At 43.2% G+C, this 19,467-nt stretch overlaps 2 protein-coding genes across 5 annotated transcripts; one reads left to right on the top strand and one right to left on the bottom strand.

Annotated features, from left to right (window-relative positions):
• Positions 1–334: 334 nt before the first annotated feature.
• Positions 335–10,004, bottom strand: LOC114766719 (GTPase HRas). 4 transcript variants are annotated; one of them, XM_028957836.1, is made up of 7 exons: positions 9,703–10,004; positions 8,358–8,573; positions 6,047–6,179; positions 5,773–5,951; positions 4,156–4,315; positions 1,407–1,531; positions 335–436 (listed from the first exon to the last, which is right to left on the bottom strand). In XM_028957836.1, exons 3-6 carry the CDS (start codon positions 6,155–6,157, stop codon positions 1,412–1,414), a joined length of 570 nt encoding a protein of 189 aa, XP_028813669.1. In that variant the 5' UTR covers positions 6,158–6,179; positions 8,358–8,573; positions 9,703–10,004; the 3' UTR covers positions 335–436; positions 1,407–1,411. The 4 variants fall into 4 exon arrangements, with proteins under 4 accessions (XP_028813669.1, XP_028813671.1, XP_028813668.1 ...); XM_028957838.1 differs by lacking the exon at positions 8,358–8,573 and having other exon boundaries at positions 9,832–10,004; XM_028957835.1 differs by lacking the exon at positions 8,358–8,573 and having other exon boundaries at positions 9,703–10,003.
• Positions 10,005–10,416: 412 nt separating this feature from the next.
• Positions 10,417–17,772, top strand: lrrc56 (leucine rich repeat containing 56). Its single transcript, XM_028958604.1, has 12 exons — positions 10,417–10,778; positions 10,865–10,952; positions 11,201–11,261; positions 12,422–12,518; positions 13,143–13,340; positions 14,493–14,670; positions 14,904–15,059; positions 15,879–15,955; positions 16,031–16,179; positions 16,291–16,511; positions 16,791–17,127; positions 17,440–17,772. Exons 1-12 carry the CDS (start codon positions 10,632–10,634, stop codon positions 17,597–17,599), a joined length of 1,869 nt encoding a protein of 622 aa, XP_028814437.1. The 5' UTR covers positions 10,417–10,631; the 3' UTR covers positions 17,600–17,772.
• Positions 17,773–19,467: the final 1,695 nt, after the last annotated feature.

The following is a 19,467-nucleotide window of genomic DNA, read 5'->3' on the forward strand; positions in this document are numbered from 1 at the left end:
TACATGGGGTGAGGTCACTATCGTCCAGTCTTTGACAATGGAGCTGAGCAAGCTTTTCACCATGAAGAGAAAGTCATGAGAGCCGCAGCCCATTGAGACCAGTGTTGAGACTTGAAAACAATAACTTAAGATGAGAGCTGCCCAGTATTAGTACACTGGAGGTTAAAATCATAACGATCAAAAAATCATAAAGAAAAAGTCATTAGTGGTGTTTATATCACAGGTATGGACCAAAAGAGCGTGGACTGTTGTGTTAAAGCAAGGACCCTGTCGCTTATGGGTTTCATTTTGGAGTCGGCTTGGTGCCTTGCTCACTGCTCATGAAAGATCCATGTTTTTTTTTATGAGTTTTTCTTTTTCATCCTTGCAGTCCACCTTCCAGTCCTTTCTTTTGCACAAAGCCATGGGTCCACTCTTCATCCAACATGTTTGTTAGCTAAAGAAAAGAAAACAAATTTTATCTTTTTAAAGAATTGCACACAATTTGCAGTTATCATAGATAAATAGATTCTTTATTTTTCACTATTCATGTAAAGCGAGATGACGTATCATAATATGGCTAGGTGATTATATGATCTCAATGATTGCTCAATGAATTCAGCGTGATCTCCATGATCAGCTTTGGACATTTCTCACTATCATGATAAAAAATGGCAGAAATAAGTATATTTATGTGTGTATTTACATGGCTGCCAGACATCCCAAGTTTCCTGGAAGTTCCAGGAGTCTCATGCATATTTATATCCCAGAAACTAGAGCATGCACGTACGACAGTAGCATGTTCAGCGTGCACATGACGGAATGAGAGCGAGAGAACGAGTGTATGTGTGCATCACTGTGTGTGCATGTAGCACAATAAGCCAGATTTCAGTGCGGGTGGGCAGGATTTTATTACTCTTCTCGAGGACCGAAGTTATGATAACTTTGAAAACTAACAACTGTTATTGGTTCAGTGGAGAATCATGGCACAGGGAGAGTGACCCAAAGACACAAACATAAAACACATTTAGCCTCAGACTTCAGGTTTTGCAGGTGTTTGCAGGTTGGGATGTCTGGGTTCTTGCTGGAATATGTGACATGTGGTTCACAGAGTAAAAAGAAAGCAGAGCTGAGGAGGACAGCTATGGTCATGGTTTTACAAACTTTAATATCTCTGGTGTCAAAAATCAAATCGTTCGATTTGTGATAATTTTTTTTTGCCATATCGCCCAGCCCTATGTCATATATATTTAGTGTAAAAGAATAAGAAGTGGTTTAACAAAAGCAGAGGACATGTGCTCTGCCGCTCTGCTGATGAGTCAATTACACAGAAGATATTATCTTAGTGCTTCCTGAGATTTCATCTGAACCACATATTCGAGTTAATTTTGTTGAAGATTGCCTTCCTTTAACTGCCAACATCTCACCTTCATCACGACACCACACAGCGACAGCTCATGCAGTCCTGCCCGCTTTCGTCCGGAGGGTTCAGCTTCCTTAATTTGTGTTGCCGGATCTCTCGGACCAGTGTATAGAAGGCATCTTCCACGCCCTGCACAAAGTCAAAGCAAGAATTCGATTATCCACGTATATGAAATACAAACCATGGTTCAACTGTTCAAGCAAAAACTGTCTGACTGCTAGAAATAACTTGATGCCTCTTCGTTTAAGTCACCAGCCAGTTCCTGCACGATTGCGGCATGTACATGTACATTTGTGCAGTACTTCCCTTTTCTGGAACTGATTACCCAATAATTCACACTCCCTTGTGTGTATTCCAAGTAATTATTTTCCGCTTAATGTCACATTCCAAACTATACCAAAGGGTTGGGTTGGAATTCTCAGTATCAATCATTAGTCCATAAAATATGACACATGGAATCATGACAAATGATAATGTTCAATAAGGCAAGAGCTACCATAGCAAAACACATGGTCGTGGTTTTAGCAGTACTGCAGAGTATAGATTTCTCAATGGCTGGTGTACATATTTCATATTTTACATCATACATCTCTCTGTGTGGCCCAATTCAAATGTGTTGTTACCAATTTAAAATATAAATTAGTTAAAGATTAACCGGGGCAAAATATCAAAACCAACACTGTTAACTCATTTGAAATGATCTACGCTCATCAAATTTCTGGGACCAAATGTTTCTATCTGACATAAGAGTATCAATGCGATGTCCTGGTCCAAATTTCTGTTTGCTTTGAATAAACTCATTTACATTTGGCAGAAAAAGTCCATCTTAAAAAAATGTAATCTCAAAAATCCACAATCCTCTGGGAAAAATGTTTTGGTGTTCCTTCTGCATTCCCAGTGATTGTCAGTGCGAATGTACTGGTTTTTCATAGGAGCCACAGACTGTGTACAGAGTGCTGTAATTCAGCCTGGCAATGAGTCACTGACTGCAGTGTTATAAAATGTCCCCTGCGTCACAAATCATCTCCAGTAGTGTAGTGTGGTGTGTGTGTGTGTGTGTGTGTGTGTGTGTGAGAGAGAGAGATTGAGGTTCAAGGGAGCACTATTACATTTATGTCTGGAAGCCTGAGGTGGGTATTCTAATTACTCAATATAAAACTGAAACTGTTCTCTATCACTCGGTATCTATTCTTCTGTGGTTGACAGAAGTGTAGAGGTTTCTACAGACCCGTTTAACAGCTCACGTAACAAACATTTCAATCAAACCTGACCAATTCCTAATTACAATTTAGGGACAGTTTTGTCTCCATTGGCAAGTATGTATTAATATGTTGTTAGCATCACAGTAAGTGGATGTTTCTTACTTTGGGCATAAAATACCAGCAAACATTTATGTTTTGGTAACTTATCTTCTTTGACTGCACTTTTATGGGAGTGTTGCAACATCAAAAAAGTGGCTGCCAACAGCCTACAGACAAACTTGTGATTCTGTCAGTCAGGGCAAGGTGAGTGAATACTTTAACCCTTGTGTGGTGTTGAGGTCTGTGGGACTCATTTCAACATTTAACAAAACAGGAATTATGCAGATTATTAAAATAGAACACTTTTTCAATGCCTTTACACCATCATTCCCTCCACTGGACCTCAACAATAAAGAAAAAATTAGTGCTGCACGATTAATCTAATTGCAATCGTAATCGCGATGTCAGTCTGTGCAAAAAGCTGCGATTTAAATGATTAGTACATGGATTGGATCTGCAACATATCCGATCCTTTCTCTCAAAGTTTACGAGCTGACTGAAGTCTCACTTCATGTGACGTGTTTGGTCACATGACTTTCCTTTCGGAGACATATGGTTAGACGCCGCATGACGCGCTGCATCGTACGTCAACATCGCCGCCATATTGCGATAGGCTCTGCTGTGGCATGAAGCATATACATGTCTATGGAGAGAAGTGCATAAAAATGCCTCACTCTTGTGCTGCTTGGGGCTGTACAAACCGCTGTACGCTCCAAACAAGATCCCGGGGGATTACATTTCATAGGTAAGGCTGGACAATTGTTTTGAATATATTTGGCCTTTATAAAATCCCGTTTTATAAGTCTTAACCTTAGCTAAGCTAGGCTAAGCTAGCGAAGCTATGCATTCCTGTGTTCAAGTCAGCCTCCAAACAACGTTTTGGATAAATGTAGGCATTAACTATTTAGACTGTTCTTAGCTGTTTAGTTAACTTTTCTCAAACTTAAGAAAATCACCTCACTTTACAAATCTCAACCTTAGCTAAGCTAGCAAAGCTATGCATCCCTGTGTTCAAGTCAGCCTCCAAACAACGTTTTGGTTAAACGTAAGAACTATACGAGGCCGGGATTTTATAATGGCCAAATATAATCAAAACAGTTGTTTAGCCTTACCAGGGTTTGTCGTTCGACAGTAATGTAAAAGAGTTTTTTGTGATTTATTTAATTTTGTAGAATATTGTAGAATATTGTATTCTGGGCATTTCAGGTTGTTATAAGGTTGTTATAAGTAGTTTGTATGTTTCACTTTGAAATTAAACATTTCTCTATTAGTAGTGACTTTTCATTGATATACAAGCAAGTGTCCTTTATCATATCGCAATCGCATATCGCAATATTGATCTCAATAATCGCAATATGTCTTTTTCCCCAAATCGTGCAGCCCTAGAAAAAATTATAAAATATTGCCAATCCAGTGGTTATTAGAAATTCGTAGAAGCAATTCAGGTCTTACCTGTCGAGTCTTAGCCGACGTCTCAATATATGGAATACCGTAGCTGCGTGCGAGCTCCTGGGCCTGCCGTGTGTCCACTGTCCTGGCAGGGAGGTCACATTTGTTTCCCACAAGCACCATGGGCACATCGTCAGAGTCCTTGACACGTTTGATCTGTTCCCTAAATAAAATGTGAAAATGAATTAAAAGAAGCCACCCTGCAGGTCAATTGAACATTACTAAAAACTGTTCAGTATAAAATCATACATGTTCATGATGATGATACCTCGCACTCATTTAAGCTTTTTCTGCATAACCACACCCCATCAATCAGCTCCGAGCTATTAGAAATTATGACACTATGTCCACACCCACATCAGGAGTCACCCGGGTCTGTATAACCAACTGCGTACATTAGCTGAAATGCAAAAAATACTATGCAAGTCACAAGCGGTTAACACTTTCACATTCTAATGCGCTGAAGAAGAATGGGGTGAGAATGCACATTTACATTTATGGCATTTATCAGACGCCCTTATCCAGAGCGACTTACAATGAATAGTTACTGGGGACAGTCCCCCCTGGAGCAATTTAGGGTTAAGTGTCTTGCTCAGGGACACAATGGTAGTAAGTGGGATTTGAACCTGGGTATTCTGGTTCATAGGCGAGTGTGTTACCCACTAGGCTACTACCAAGCACGGGCGACAGTTAACAGCAGCATATGCTCAGACTCCTCATCTCATGGCGTTTTAATGCCGTTGCCACGGGGCCAGAGATTTCTTTTCGCTGCTCTGCCTTTACTAATGACCCAGATAGCGTTTGACGTGCTAGAAATTGAGATGGCTGACAGTGAAAACAGTGGAAGAAAATAGCGTAGCTTGTCCGGGGCTTCAGCGTTGTTGCTCTTTGTGTGTGTGTGTGTGTGTGTGTGCGTTAGTTGGATGGCATTGCGTCTGCATCTGCATGAATGACAGAATTGTAAGACAATGCCTGTACAGTGCATTGCACAGGAGCAAACAGAGGGCTGGTAAAACACAGTCCCATAAAGCCAGCGCATATGCACACATATGCACCATAACCAGCATGAGCACAAACTGTGAACGGAAAGGATTTCTTTTTTTTTTTAAGCCCTGGACAAATTAAGACAGTCTTCAATGCAAACTCAACTCCATTTTTAGCACAGATGAATCGGTCAAAGCCCTTCTACCAAATTACCCAGAAGGGTCTGGAAAAAGACAGGTCAGTACAAAATTCATGCGTTCATAGCATTATTTATCTGAAACAACGTCTTTTCTTCTTCCTTACTCTTCTTGTGCCCTTGAAAAGCCGCTCCTTTTTTTCTCCCTTCTTCGGCCCCCTCCCCACTCCCTTAATTGAGTCAGGATCGATTTCATTGGCACTCCACTGTAGCCCTCCAGTGGGATGCTGTACTTTCTTTAGCCGTGATGAGTGGAGCCAAATGACATCACTGACCAGACTTGGGCCAGGCGTACAGCCATAGCCACAGTCACATGACTGTCAAAATCAACTTTTCTTCATGTCCTGGCCTGGGCAAGGTTCACAGATTTATTGCACAGGCACAAATGCACTGTAATAGCCAGTGTTTTCACAGACACACACACACACACACACACACACCTGTACTGGTGAATGTCTTCAAATGACTTGGTGTTGTTGATGGCGAAGACGCAGAGGAAGCCCTCCCCTGTCCTCATGTACTGATCCCTCATGGCGCTGTACTCCTCCTGACCTGCAGTGTCCAAAATGTCCAGCAGACACGTCTCGCCATCAATCACCACCTGCTTCCTGTAGGAGTCCTGCAGGGTGGAACATGTTTCGATTCATCAGACTCTGGACACTAAATCTAAAACTCAAATTAAACTAATTAATTACGCTGCCAGATGACTGATACCTCTATGGTTGGGTCGTATTCATCAACAAAGTGGTTCTGGATGAGCTGGATGGTGAGCGCACTCTTGCCCACGCCACCAGCTCCCACCACCACCAGCTTGTACTCGGTCATCCTCACAGCTCCAACTGGAATCCTAGGAAGAAGCGCACAGCAGAGGTCAGTAACTGCAGACCTTGCCTTCACATAGGTCGTCTTCGTCTACTGCAATTACATGCAATCACAGCGATAACTAACTGCGAAACAATGGCCCCGCTGCGGAGAGAGAAACTGAGGGAACACTGGGGTTTTACAACGGGAGACTGTGCTGTGATAAGTACAGTCAAGTAGCGGCTCCAGTCGCTTTTAAAACTGCGTCCTAATGCAGCATTAACTGCCCTGTGCTGCCCTGTCTGGCTCCTGGGTGGGTCAGAGCAGCAACAAAGGGCACTCCCTAAGATCGGAAATGCGGGAACAGCTTACTTACACCGACTACGTAAGTATGCTGCTTTTCTGATTTTCAGCATGAATATCGGCCACCACAGATCAAACAAACTAAAAAAAGATACCATATTAAGTATATTAAGTATTCCCCCTTGGTCTCTAATGCATTACACTCTGAAAATTGTAAATTCCATTGTGGTCTTCTTATTCATATGCTGAAGCAATAGACTGAAATACTGCTATGTAATGCCATTATTGTTTCATACAATAAATACAAGCAATAAAGGTAAGAAAGTTTGTTAATTCATTTCAGACCTATTATGATAAATACACATTTAAAACCCAGGGTATAGCACCTGATGTAGGGACACCTTATTGAATCAGGTATCTCAATAGCCTCAGAGTGAGGACACTTCTTGGCATAGGACCAGTCAGACGGCTGATACAATCACAAGCTGCATTCATCCACCATCAAAATACTGGAGAATGAGGTACCGAGGAGTCATGATAACGGGTGAACACCCATGGGGGGGATCTGATAATAACCTATTCCAACCAATGCAGATCATAGCAGTACAGAATAAATGAAGGACAAGAGTTTAGGAGTTTACATCTCCAACAGAGAACACCCTAAAAAAAACATTAAAATGTTCATACATATGCTGTTCTACCCTACCAGTCAGCATTTTCTACTCCAGAAGAGGTTCACCATAGATTCCCCATGTAATCACACGGTCCAGGAAGATTTTTACTTTCCTTTTTTAATCATGGAAATATCGTAAACATCTCTGCCAATCCAAAAAAATTATCATTTATTTTTTAAAATATATATTGGATTGCAAAGGTCAGAAGGCGTCTGAGCTGAATGAATGAAATCTACTAATTCTGAAATAATGAGCACTTGCTTCAGAGAACTGCCCGGTTGCAGAAATCCAAACAGTGTTTTGGATAAACTGGTCACGTTAAAGCACGACGAAGCATCCAAACCCAAGGAAACGAGCTCCTGAAGTGCGTACGATGCCACTCTGACATGTCAGCCCACGTTGGGGCTTATTCTTTGTTTACAGATACCAAGCGAGGGTCTGATCCCTGTGTGGACGGTCCCTTGTGCCCAAACCTCCGTCTCCTCCTCCGCCTCTGCTCTCGCACAGATGGCAGGACTCTCCCCGTGGCAAAGCCGCTTCGCATCTCACTCTCGCGTTCACAATTAGTGCCAGGGCACAGCTCACCTCCTGACAAATCTTAATTAGTCCCCGCTGCCCCGGTGCTCAGGACCGGGACAACCCAGCGACGGGTAAATAAAGTTATTACGAACCGAAATAAAACGATTAAGCCTACTCTGAAAATGAAAAGGTGTGACTTTTAGGGTCAGTTCTGGAACTGAGTGATGTGGGTGACATCTGATCCGAGACCAAAAAAAAAAAAAAAAAAAAAAACAGAGAGGGGGTAACATTTCCACAGCCAGCATTTACAATGACACCCCATTACGAGGTCATTTACCCTACAACGAGGGTTAAACTGTGTGTGTCACTGCCCCTCAGGGTTATCGCCCAGCAACCCCACATACATGACAGCCGTGTTTTAGTTTGCGTTCCGCCTTCAATGACCAGGAACGTGAAAGAAGGTGCTTTCAATGCAAATGAGGCATTCCCCTGGCAACTGTGGCGGCTGAGGCCGTACGCCCCGCAACACAGCCTCTCCGACACTTGTTCGGGGCTAGAGGAGCCACATATTTATAGCCTGTCACCAGGAGTGGTGCAAATTAATAGTTCGTTTTGAAATGCTATAGCTGAGCCAAGACCTTGAGTGTAATCTTTCCTGACGGCAAGCTGATGGGCTTCTCTTTCCATGCAGCGAGAAAAAGGGCTGCAAGAAGGAACTGCAGTCTTACCTTGGACATGCCTTGGGGACAGAATTCCTGTAATTAAGCCATCAGGTTTTAAGGCTGCTGTTCTTCTTGTCAGTATTTCTGTCAGACGTTTAGCAGATTGACCGGACGTCGACCTAAACTGACAGCCATGCCTCTTCAGACGACGGCATTACAACAGCACACAGAACACCACGCCGGATTCTCATTTGAAAGATCCACTTTGCCTCGGCCACGAGCCTGCAGTGGGGTGGGGTGGGGTGGCGGATAATTGATTTAATGGAGCGATTCTGGTAAGAAGAAACTCTCACGGGGGGGGACGGACAAAGAATCAAATAATGAAAACCCATCATGTCGCCGGCCCTACTCCTCCTCGCGTCCCTGACATCATCGTCCCGAAAATAACGCTCGCTGGAAGAGGCCGGTTCCTCCACTCCGCACATCGCAGAGCGCAACGGGCTGTACGCCGGCGGGGTCGTGAAAAGAACACAAGTGCACAAGACAAACCCAGGTCAACAGCAAAAAAAGGATGGGTGCTATAACACGGTTATTACATATCAGTAGCTGACCTCTAGCAGTCCAACTGCGCATAAAGTTTCTTTTTTTTGATAAACATCAATTTGTCAAGTTGCTTCAAATCAATGTCCAGATCCAGGCTATTGGTAAAAAGCAACGTGATCCTTAATATCGGACTTACGGCTGTTATAATGCTTCATGTGGGCAGAAAGAAAGGAAGAATGGTGCAGTGACGGTGGGCCCGCTTCGCGTCCCGCATCGTTCTTCGGACCACGACACCGCCCGAGCCCGAGCGAAAGGGCCGCTTTTCCCACGTCGCGGCGGGGCGTCACCCGCGAAGCCGACACCCATCTGTCACACGGAGGCGGCGGAAAACTTCGCGGCGAAACCGGAGCGGCGCTCACGGCGTTACCGTAACGAGGGAGGAGGGCGGCGAGCGACGAGAAGCACGTGGAATCGGGACAAAACCAGTCAAATCGCCCCCCCCCAAAAAAACAACAACGCTGTCTAACCAACAATAACAAAAAAAAAAAAAATCTAATCCCCCCCTCCCCAGACAGGTCGGCTGTGAAATTCGCGGGGCTGTTGGGACGACAGCGTGTACGACGTTTCGTGACGTTTCGGAACGCCGCAGAAGGAAGAAATAACACCGAGCTGGAGGCGCGCCGCAATCCCGCTATAGCATTCGGCGCTAGGCGTGAAAAAAACACCGCACGTTCCCACACCTCTTCCGGAGGATTTCGGCGATAATTGGCGGCGCGTCGAGCCGGAGGCACGGGGGGGGGGGTAAAAAAAAAAAAAAAAAAAAACGCGGCGAGGTCTTAATAACACCGATAATGCGGCGTTTACTCACGGCTAATAGCGCCCCGGTCCTCCAATTAGCGAACGCGACGGGCTGCCGCTCCTCTCGCTTTCACTCCCAGCGGCGGCAAAAAAGGAGAGCGAGAGAGAGAGAGAGAGAAGGGGGTAAAAAAAACCCCACCAAGTCCGGATAACCAGGCGGGTTCCCCCCGAACCAGAACCACGGGCGCTCCCGTCGGCGGGGGCTCCAGGGAAGGCACTTCTTTATTGCGGAATCCGCCGAACATAGGAGCGATGTTTCCCGGTGAGGTCAGGCAGCTCCGAACAATGTGCTCGGCGAGGGGAGAGAGAGAGAGAGAGAGAGAGAGAGAGAGCCCACGCCCAGCCACACACACGACAGCACCGCCCCGGCCACAGCGGTTTACATGTCGCCGCGGGACCGTGTCCTGTCGAGACACTCGGGCATTTTAGTCGAACAGCACCTGCACTTTAATCGCAAGTGTATATATATCTACATATGTAAAAAAAAAAAAAAAAAAAAACTCAAATATACACATATACACAGAATAAAATATATTTTCTTATTATCTGCTCGTGGAAACCATTACGTCATTAGACAGATATCTACGTCTGATATTTTCTAAAAAAAAAAAAAAAAAACACGATTCTAGTCTGTTTGCATCTCTACAGACTACACTTCCCCGAAGGCACGATAGCCCCGCCCACCGTAACCAGGAAGTGACGTGGCGTTGCCAAACAAACTTCTGCGTTAGGAAGCGTGCTTGTGACTCAATGTTAATCAATAAAAAAAAACACGGTTCGCTTACCGCTCGCGTTGTTTCCACAAAACGCAGAATGCAGGGATGCCGGGTCGTGTGACACAGTGACATCAGATGTAAATGACCGGGCTGAATAGAGGTTTAATGTATACCTAAATGTTTCGAATTGAGCTGGTCATTTCTAGCCTTGCACCTGTGAAGGATGGACCGAGGTAAAGACCTTGTGCGGCCAGGCTCTGCCTATATGCAGGTAACAGAGTTTGGTCCGGTTGGGCGAATGAACCCAACGCCCAGTGCTCAGGAAGATTCCGACACAGTGTCTGAGCTTTGCTTGTCTCCGGAAAAGCTGGTGAGATATATTTTGGCTTGTTGCTTAATTTACAGAACATTGTTTGTTTTTTTTTACTTGTCAGAATTGTTTAATTGATTTTCCAGAAATCCATCACTAAAACAGAAGATCTGAACAGTGTCACTACTCTGGAACTGTGTGTTGATTTAAAGGAGGAAACACTGGGCAATTTTGGTAAGTTTTTCTTATATTTTATCACCACCTAGATTTCACAGAAAATTTGTGACATTTGTTTATTTCTAAAATATTAACTTATACACTGAGATCCCAGCCACAGATTGATTTTTTTTACCACAGTGGAAGGAGTGGCTGCAAACTCAGTTGCTGAATCACCTTTAGTAACAAACATGCAATAGCGGTTAAAGACATGGTGTATGTGGTACACCATCACGCTGAGTGACGTCAATCTCTCCATCTCACAGGTGCCTACTTGCCCAGTCTGGTACAGCTGAGATTGAACAACAGTTGGATTTGCTCTGTGAGGTAAGTAAACTTTCCCACTTACAAATGTGCCTGCATCATTTAAATGGAATTTGTGCCCAAGATGCTCTTCATAGTAATTTATTTTCTGTCAGTAATACAGATAACACACGAAAGAGTTTGTGTGTAGCTGTGCGGTCATCAGTCAAGTTATAACTTATAAAACTTATATATATACGTAACTTACTACAATCATGAAGAAAAGAGAAATGGGCTCAACAGAAGGTGGAGAGAAAAATGGAGAAGGAAGATAGAGAAAGAGAGGGAGAACAAACAACGACAATCTGCTTTAGTGTTGTAATTTTTCACGGATGCTTGTTTGGTTTCCATGTCTACAGTCAGTTCATCTAATTACAAAATAGAAAATGGAGAAGAAAAAGCTTGTGGTATAACTACAAGAGATGCTGCGTCTCTTTCCAATGCTTCCTCTCTATCATCTACACAGAAAAAGATGGGTCATTGGCCTTCGAAATCTTTTGTCATGCCCCATGTGGTTTCCGTCTTCATGTGGGAAGGGTCGCTTGCGGACATTTGAGAAAAAGTAAGGGATGCAGCTTTGGAACCAGTAGCTCATATGCACATGGGATCCATAATGTCCCTTTAAAGATTGTGTTCGGCACATAACAGTGAAACTTCGGGGAGCTCCAAATTTGTGTAGCTTCCTGCTATGAAAGAAGCACCATATATCTCATTGGAGACCCTGCCTTGCGATCAGTCGTTCTTATTCCCAATGCAGAGGAAAAGACAAGTGGAACCAGAATAATTGCAAAGGCAGCTGTGTTGTTGCTAAGACGTTAGAAACATTATGAAAAGAATGTGATGTCACCTCGGAACTCATCATTTCCTATCGTGCACACGGCCAGAAAAACAGATCGGATGATTTGTACGGTTAATAAGTACGTGTGACGGAGCATCCGACAGTAGAACTCTGCTGGTGAAGAGGTGAAGCACTTGTTGATTCAGTGTACAGTGGGGGACGTATGTAATCCTGTCTGGACTTCATAGAATCATGAATAACCTGGAAGGCATCTGTGAAGCTCTTGATATTTCCTGCTCAGGGCTTTTGAACGTGAGGGGTTCTGCCGGACACAGGAAATGGTTTAGAAAGCTGGGCTCGGAGAACGGGAGGGCGTGATTGCTCATTGTTGTGCGGGTTTCCTCAGGGACCTCGGAACAGATCTTTCCCACCTGCAGGTTCTGTGGCTGACTCGCTGTGGTCTGTCGGACTTGGACGGGATTCACTCTGTCTCCTCTCTGAAGGTATTGCGTAGCTTCGGGGGGTTGGCAAGCGCTCATTTTTGACCTACATGAGAGCCTGTTGTGTTCTGTAGTCTTAACAGGTTTTATTTGAGTTTTATTACATGGATGAGCACACATTATCAATGGCCGTTTTTTACAGTATTATTTTATCAGACATAAATAGTACTACTGCAAAAGTTTAAGGCAATAGTTAAACAAATGAAAGGTTTTTCAGCTTCCAATAAAGGCACTACCTAAAAGTGTAAAACACACAAATAATAATCATTAAAAAGTGAAAGTAGAGATATGCTACAAAAACTGGGATTGTTCGCTCCCCACTTTTTAAACTAAGAAAGAATTTCCCACAACCGAAATGTCAGCAGATGGAAGACAGCATTGTATTGCTGCTCAGACGACAATTGGATAATGGGAGTCTCCTACTCTATATACATGAAGTGATTTATAATGAAGACAAGGAAATTCTTCAAGAAACCGTTTTTTTTTTTATAAATAAATAGTTGTTCAGCGTTTGATTTATTGTAACATTACAAAAACAACTGGTTTGTTTCACTGGTTCGTCCTGAGACCATTGCACTGTATGGTATATAGGTTGACAGATAGAGCTCATCTGATGCTTCCATTTAGGAGCTGTATGTGGCCTACAACAACATCTCCGATCTGAATCAGATTGCCATGCTGGAGTACCTGGAAGTGCTGGACCTTGAGGGGAATAATATAGATAATCTAATTCAGGTCCAGTACTTGGGCCTCTGCAGTCATCTCAGGACACTTACTCTGGAGGGTAACCCGCTCTGCTCTCGCCCCCACCCGGAGGCTGCTGAGGTATGTGTGAACAGAATGAATGGATCTCTATGTTGCTGAAGTTGTCATTTGCCAGTTTTGTCCCCCACAGGCCAGTGACAGTTTCAGATTTATTCAGATAACTGGAACTTGTATCTTTGGGCTGTAATTATTTTTTCTCCAAATGTCCTACTCTATACGCACCATTTTCATTTTAAAAAACAGAAGCACTAAAACCCAATAAAGAAGGGGCTGATTATTTCTCTAGCTCTTATTCTTGCTGTATTTGCATTTTAGATGCTTTCTGGTGATCGAAGAGTAGAGCATCAGATTGGGAGCTGTTTCTGAAGAGGGGATCTTAGCTCTTCTTTGCACTGGCCATGAGCCACGTCATAGCACGTCTTTCCTGTGGGTTAGGGAGATAATGGCCTCACTGGTCATCAAAATGCAATTAGTCTGTTCAGAAACATGAAAGATGTGGCGTGACGTTTGATGTGCCACTCTTGATATGAGGCCTTTTCGTTCATGCAAATGAATTAGTTTATAGTGTGAGGGAGGAAGGCACTGAGCGCGCTCACATACTCCCGCTGCTGAGCTTGAGATTTTAATATGTAACCTATTTAGGGCAATTAAAAACGCCAGTCGATGATCAGTTGTAGCATTATTTACACAGTGCGCTTGTTTAATTGATTAAACCCTGTTTATCGTCCCACTATAACTTCCAACTCGCTGCAGCCAGGTCAGGGAATCCCTTTTGCTTTTCTTGACCTCATTTCCTACCTCTTTGACACTCGCTAATCAGTTTATTTTCACTCACCGCAAGGAATTATGAAAAGTGGGGCAGCCTGCAGTTAGGGCGCAGGCTGATTTGAATATGCATTAGTCTCTGCGCAGTGAGTAGGGGGATGTTTTCAATTGCTTGTGTGTGTGTGTGTGTGTGTGTGTGTTTTAGATAGACTCTTATCCATCTTTTCCCTTTTGGTTTGTCATGAGTGTGCAGAGAAGTGCTGTCAAACCCAGATCTGTTCTCTGCCATGTTTAAAAAAATCTGTCTGTCGGTCTGTCTGTGGGCACTTCCACATAAACCAAAATAAATGTAGTTTATCCATGATTTGTTTTCCTGATGGTTGCCAAAATTAGAATTTAGTACAGGAATTCTTGTTATGTTCTTGTCTTACTTTTTTTTTCGGACAGCCAGGGGAGTACCGCTACCATTTGGCTGTTAGAGAATTGATCCCACAGCTGTGTTACCTGGACAACGTCTCGGCAGATGAAGACCTGCCTGGGTGCTGCTCCAACACCGATGAGGATTTAGTCATGCTGAAAGAAAGCATTAAACAAAGCACACCCATCACCACCCAGGATTACTCAGGTACACCACAAGGAATCAAATTCTTCAGCCAGAAAAAAACTTTTGGAATAAAATAGCTTAGGTTAAGATTGGTTCTTAACACAAGATTGGAAAAAACGTCTATGGAGAAATGAATGATGTTTTGAAGAACAACAAAAGAGACTCCTGGCAGAACACAGAGTCTGTGCTCGGCGGAAGTGCTAGGGTTGCCATCCAACCTTGACAATCAAATCCTTTTCACTCTGAACCAACAGAGGAGAGTGTTGGCAGTTCCTCCAGACCAAGCTCTGCCCAGCGTCCCAGTCTCCTGCCCTCAAATCGACCAAGCAGTGCCAGACCTCTGTCCTCGTCTGACTCTGCATCCAGACCTGGATCTGCTGAGTCGGATCTTGCTTGTAGTTTAACACATGGTAAGATTTCAGGTAACAGCATGTTCTCTTGTGATATGATTGATCTCTGCAACCCAGGTGTAGCTCTCAACCTATGACATAGTGCTGTGAATCATACCTTTGGAGTCTATAGAGGGAGGCTGGGAGAACCTGGCTAACCAAGACCATGTATACATTTACATTTACAGCATTTATCAGATGCCCTTATCCAGAGCGACTTATTATCAGTAGTTACAGGGAAAATAACTACTCAGGGTTAAGTGTCTTGCTCAGGGAACTCAACAATAATAAACAAATAATCTTATCAACCTACCAGTACGTGGGATTTGGACCTGGGTCTTCTGGTTCACAGGCGAGTGTGTTACCTACTAGGCTACTACCACCCTATATCACCCTATGCTTGAGACTCGTAGGAGAAAAGAAGCTGCTGGCTATGCTAGTCCTAATCAATCCAGGCAAACACCAGATATCAAAGTTTTGCACTCATTTATGTGTCCCAGTAAATTACTGGTAGGCTGATAAGATTATTGTTGAGTTTGTGTTGATTATATCTCACTTTCAACCCAATATACATTCCAAGAGACAAACTACATTATCACATATCAAAGTACACAAAGTACATTTTGTGTGAATACCTCATAGCAGCAAGTGGAAATGTCCTGTTATTTTGACCTGAAGCAATTTCTTGAAACCATAGCAACAGTGTTTGACATGAACAGTCACACAGATGTTTAGAAGATATACGACACTGCCACCCTCTGGAACATTTTTGTACTACACTCTGTTTTGGGGATGTATAGCTGTTAATAAGTGTTGAACTAAGATGTAAACCATACCTAGGATTCCCAGGATCTGGTCAAATTCAGATATGTGGAAACCCTGTGAAAGCTCTCCGTGCTCACCGCCAGAGGGTGAAGGTGAGCTGACCAACATCCAGTGGTACAATCTCACTTATTACAGCTGCATCAATCTCACAATTTTCTCTTTTTTAGGTTCCATTCCATGGTGCCTTATACAATTGTAATATGCCCCATTCACCCATCCATGTGCCAGAGCACACATATGACCTTGAAGGGTCAGTCAATCAGAACCGCAATAATGTATTTGCTGAGCTTCGGGCCTGGAGGAAGGAGCATGACAAGTACTGTGATGAACTGTTTCATGTTTCATGTGTTAATAATGTAGAACACTTTTATGGGCATAATTCCTACGTAAATGTCTGTAATTGAGTGTGTGTGTGTTTGTGAGACAGGCGTCTAGAAGCTATTGAGAAGGATCAGCAGCCCCAGGTGATGACCATTCATCACAATGAGAATGAATTTGAGGAGGATAATGAAGAAGCAAGTGACTGCGGTCTTTCCAGTGACCAAGATGGAGAGGAGATGGTAGGAGTGGAGGCGAGGACAAACACCAGTTGTAAAGCCTGGAAGGGCACAGAGTCACCTGATTCCTCCTTCGTGTCTCTTTCACCAGGTGAGATGTGGAGGTGGGGCATTTTGGTATTGGGATTTTGTAACGACTGCGTACTATAAATGTAATTATGCGCTGTCCACCTTTAGGAGAAAATACTGGAATTATGGTTAACTTTGCAGTTCCTGCATTTTTATTTCATGCTTTCCTGGCATGTGCATGTAGACATGTATGCAATATATGGTTGATCATGTCTGTAACTGTAATTTAGTGGAGTTGAAACATCGTTTTATCTTTTAATGAAAACTTGATCTCCATTGGTTGGTTTGTATTCTCTTGTAGATTTGTCTGAACAAGATGTGCTGTCTCCTGATATGTCCCGCATCTCCCTTACCTCGGACATCAACCTGTCCCCGTCTCCACCTTTAGCAGCTGTACCGCCTTCAGGTGCACGAAGGATTTCAGAGATCAGGGCACGGAGACTCAGACTCACGCAGCCTCAGGTTACTTTTCTGAAACCTGCAGGAGATGCACCTGTGAAAGACACTGCTGCTGAAAGACCACACCCATCCCTGGACAGGACAAAGGTTGGGAGCACTCGTGATGTTTTTGGAAGAAGCACCTACAAGCCCTGCAGACCAGCATCCAGTCCTGTAGCTCCAGGCCAAAGAGCTCAATAGTATGTATACTTTTTATGAATATGCTCAATAGTATGTATTTTATTGTATACATTTATGATGCTTAGAGTATATTAATCAATTACACCACCCGCCCTTTTTTATTGTGATGGTCAGTGTTTCATGCTTAAAAATAGTACATGTAATAGTTTTTCAGAAACTCTGGTAAACTTTATCAGAAGTAAATTATGCTGAGTGTGAACATGTATTTAACAATACAACCATGTCTGTAAAGCAATATCAATCTTAGGTAGGGTGACTACAAAACTTTTACTGTGTAATGTTAATTAAATACATACCTTTAATTGCTATAGTTCAGGAGCAGTTGGAATCAGTCCCCTGTCTGTCACAGAACGGCAGCCAATCATCTGCTCCAACACACCAAAGAGACCACACACAGCCAGGGCTGCTCTCCAGAGGCCCTCAATACTGTACCCAGTCTTACCCAAGACAGCCAACCATCACCCTGACTGAATCACAGCTTTGGACTGGATTTTCTGTGCAATGGAGCTGGATCTTCTCTGAGAAGATCTTTTATCTCTTTCAAGACCACTTTCAAAATGACATTTTTATTTTCAGACGTGTTGAATGTTTATGTACAGTAATTTATATATTTCTAACTCTATTCTATTAAAATCAAAACCTAATACAGTTGGTCTTGTCAATTCTTGTCAGACTTTTTTAAAGAAAGATGCATGAAGAAAACTGACACGTCTATGGTTTTTCTCAAGTGCAGAAAAAGTAATGTTTGTTGTAGCAAGTTGTAGTCTCTAGGTGTTGACATGCTGTGGAATGTACGGAAACATGGACTTCTTATATAAACCTCATCAGGTTGAAATGGTTTTGTGGTCACCAGTGTTATGAAGGCCATGAAACGTTTGTGACAGGCAAACCCAGAATGTCTCACATAACAACAGTTTTTAAGAAGGATTGCATTACTAATTCAGGAGACATAGCAGGCATCTGTCTTCAGATTCCGTTATTAATGTGGGGGACAGGTATACACCACCACATGGTCTGCAGAAGGCCCTAAAATGCAGATGCAATTACAGGACCTTGTCAGTGGAGGGAGCTTTCTGTCAACATACCTTTGCACATCCATTACATTTCGCTTAAAAACGAATTGCTTTCTGTTTTTAAGAGAAACGTGTCATCTCCACTTCAATCAAAGCAGCAACACCAGTTACTTTGTTTTGACTGGAGCACTTTCAGACCTGACCTTGTCTCCAGGCATCTCACGTCTGATGGCAGGTGTACACCGCAACCAGATTTTTGAGCAAGTCCTGTCCTGTGGAGATGCTGTCTAGAAGGCTGGAAAGGAATCTCCACATGTAGATGAAAAGAGACAGACAGCCGCTCCTCTCATTCTATACATTCGTTACATATTTTCCACTGCTTTCTCCCAACAAAGTAAATGAAACACCCATCATGCTGAAGGAAAACCCAATAATTAAGCACACTGAAGACAGTCTAGGGCATAAAATGACAGCTTAGCAGATGGCTTTATCCAGAGTGACTTACAATCAAGAAGTTACTGTCCCCCCCAGGGACACTCAGGATTAAGTGTCTTGCTCAAGTGCTTGTAACCTGTAACTTTGTGGTCTGCTAATTCATAAGTATCAACCCACTAACCTACTTCAAGCCTTAACATAATTTCTCAAATGTGTAAATGTCAGCATGTCCTTATCACTTTCAGTGAAGACAACCATGATCCCACCAGTTAATGCACTAGAGGAAACTCATAAAAGCTGCAAAATGTGAACTGATTCTTGATGTAACAAGTTCCCACAACAACAAGTTGTAATTTTCCCAGACTACATTTGCCATGTAAGGGTCTACAATCTTCAAACATTTATGAGATTTGTATTATTTAAAAGCACCGTAAAAATGACACGCACAAGACAATTGCATGCAATTAACCCCAATAAAGGTCAGCATCAATTTACAGCATTTGGATCTTAAGTATAGCACTCCAATGTCCACGTTATATTGACTACGCCAACACCGACTCAGAGTTCACCATGACCTTTAACCCTCATGACCTGATTGTGTGCATGGACCCCCCCCCCCCGAAACCTGCTATCTGACCGTGACACAGAGCGATTAACATGATATATCTGTAAATCTAGCACAACCGCACCACTGAAATTGTTCGCTTGATGAAAGAACAACATTTTGCTTCATCACTTCATCACCCCCTCGTTATCCGCCCGAAATGCAGCACGGGATAGCCCTGTTGCTACGGAAACTGTTGCCGGGGGCTTAAACGCTTCCGGCAACAAATAAAACTCAGGAGAAATTTTTATTATTTTTTTAATAGTAGTAGGCCGACCTTCAACTCT

The sequence above is a fragment of the Denticeps clupeoides genome, chromosome 17 (genome assembly GCF_900700375.1).
Source record: "Denticeps clupeoides chromosome 17, fDenClu1.1, whole genome shotgun sequence".
Lineage (NCBI taxonomy): Eukaryota > Metazoa > Chordata > Actinopteri > Clupeiformes > Denticipitidae > Denticeps > Denticeps clupeoides.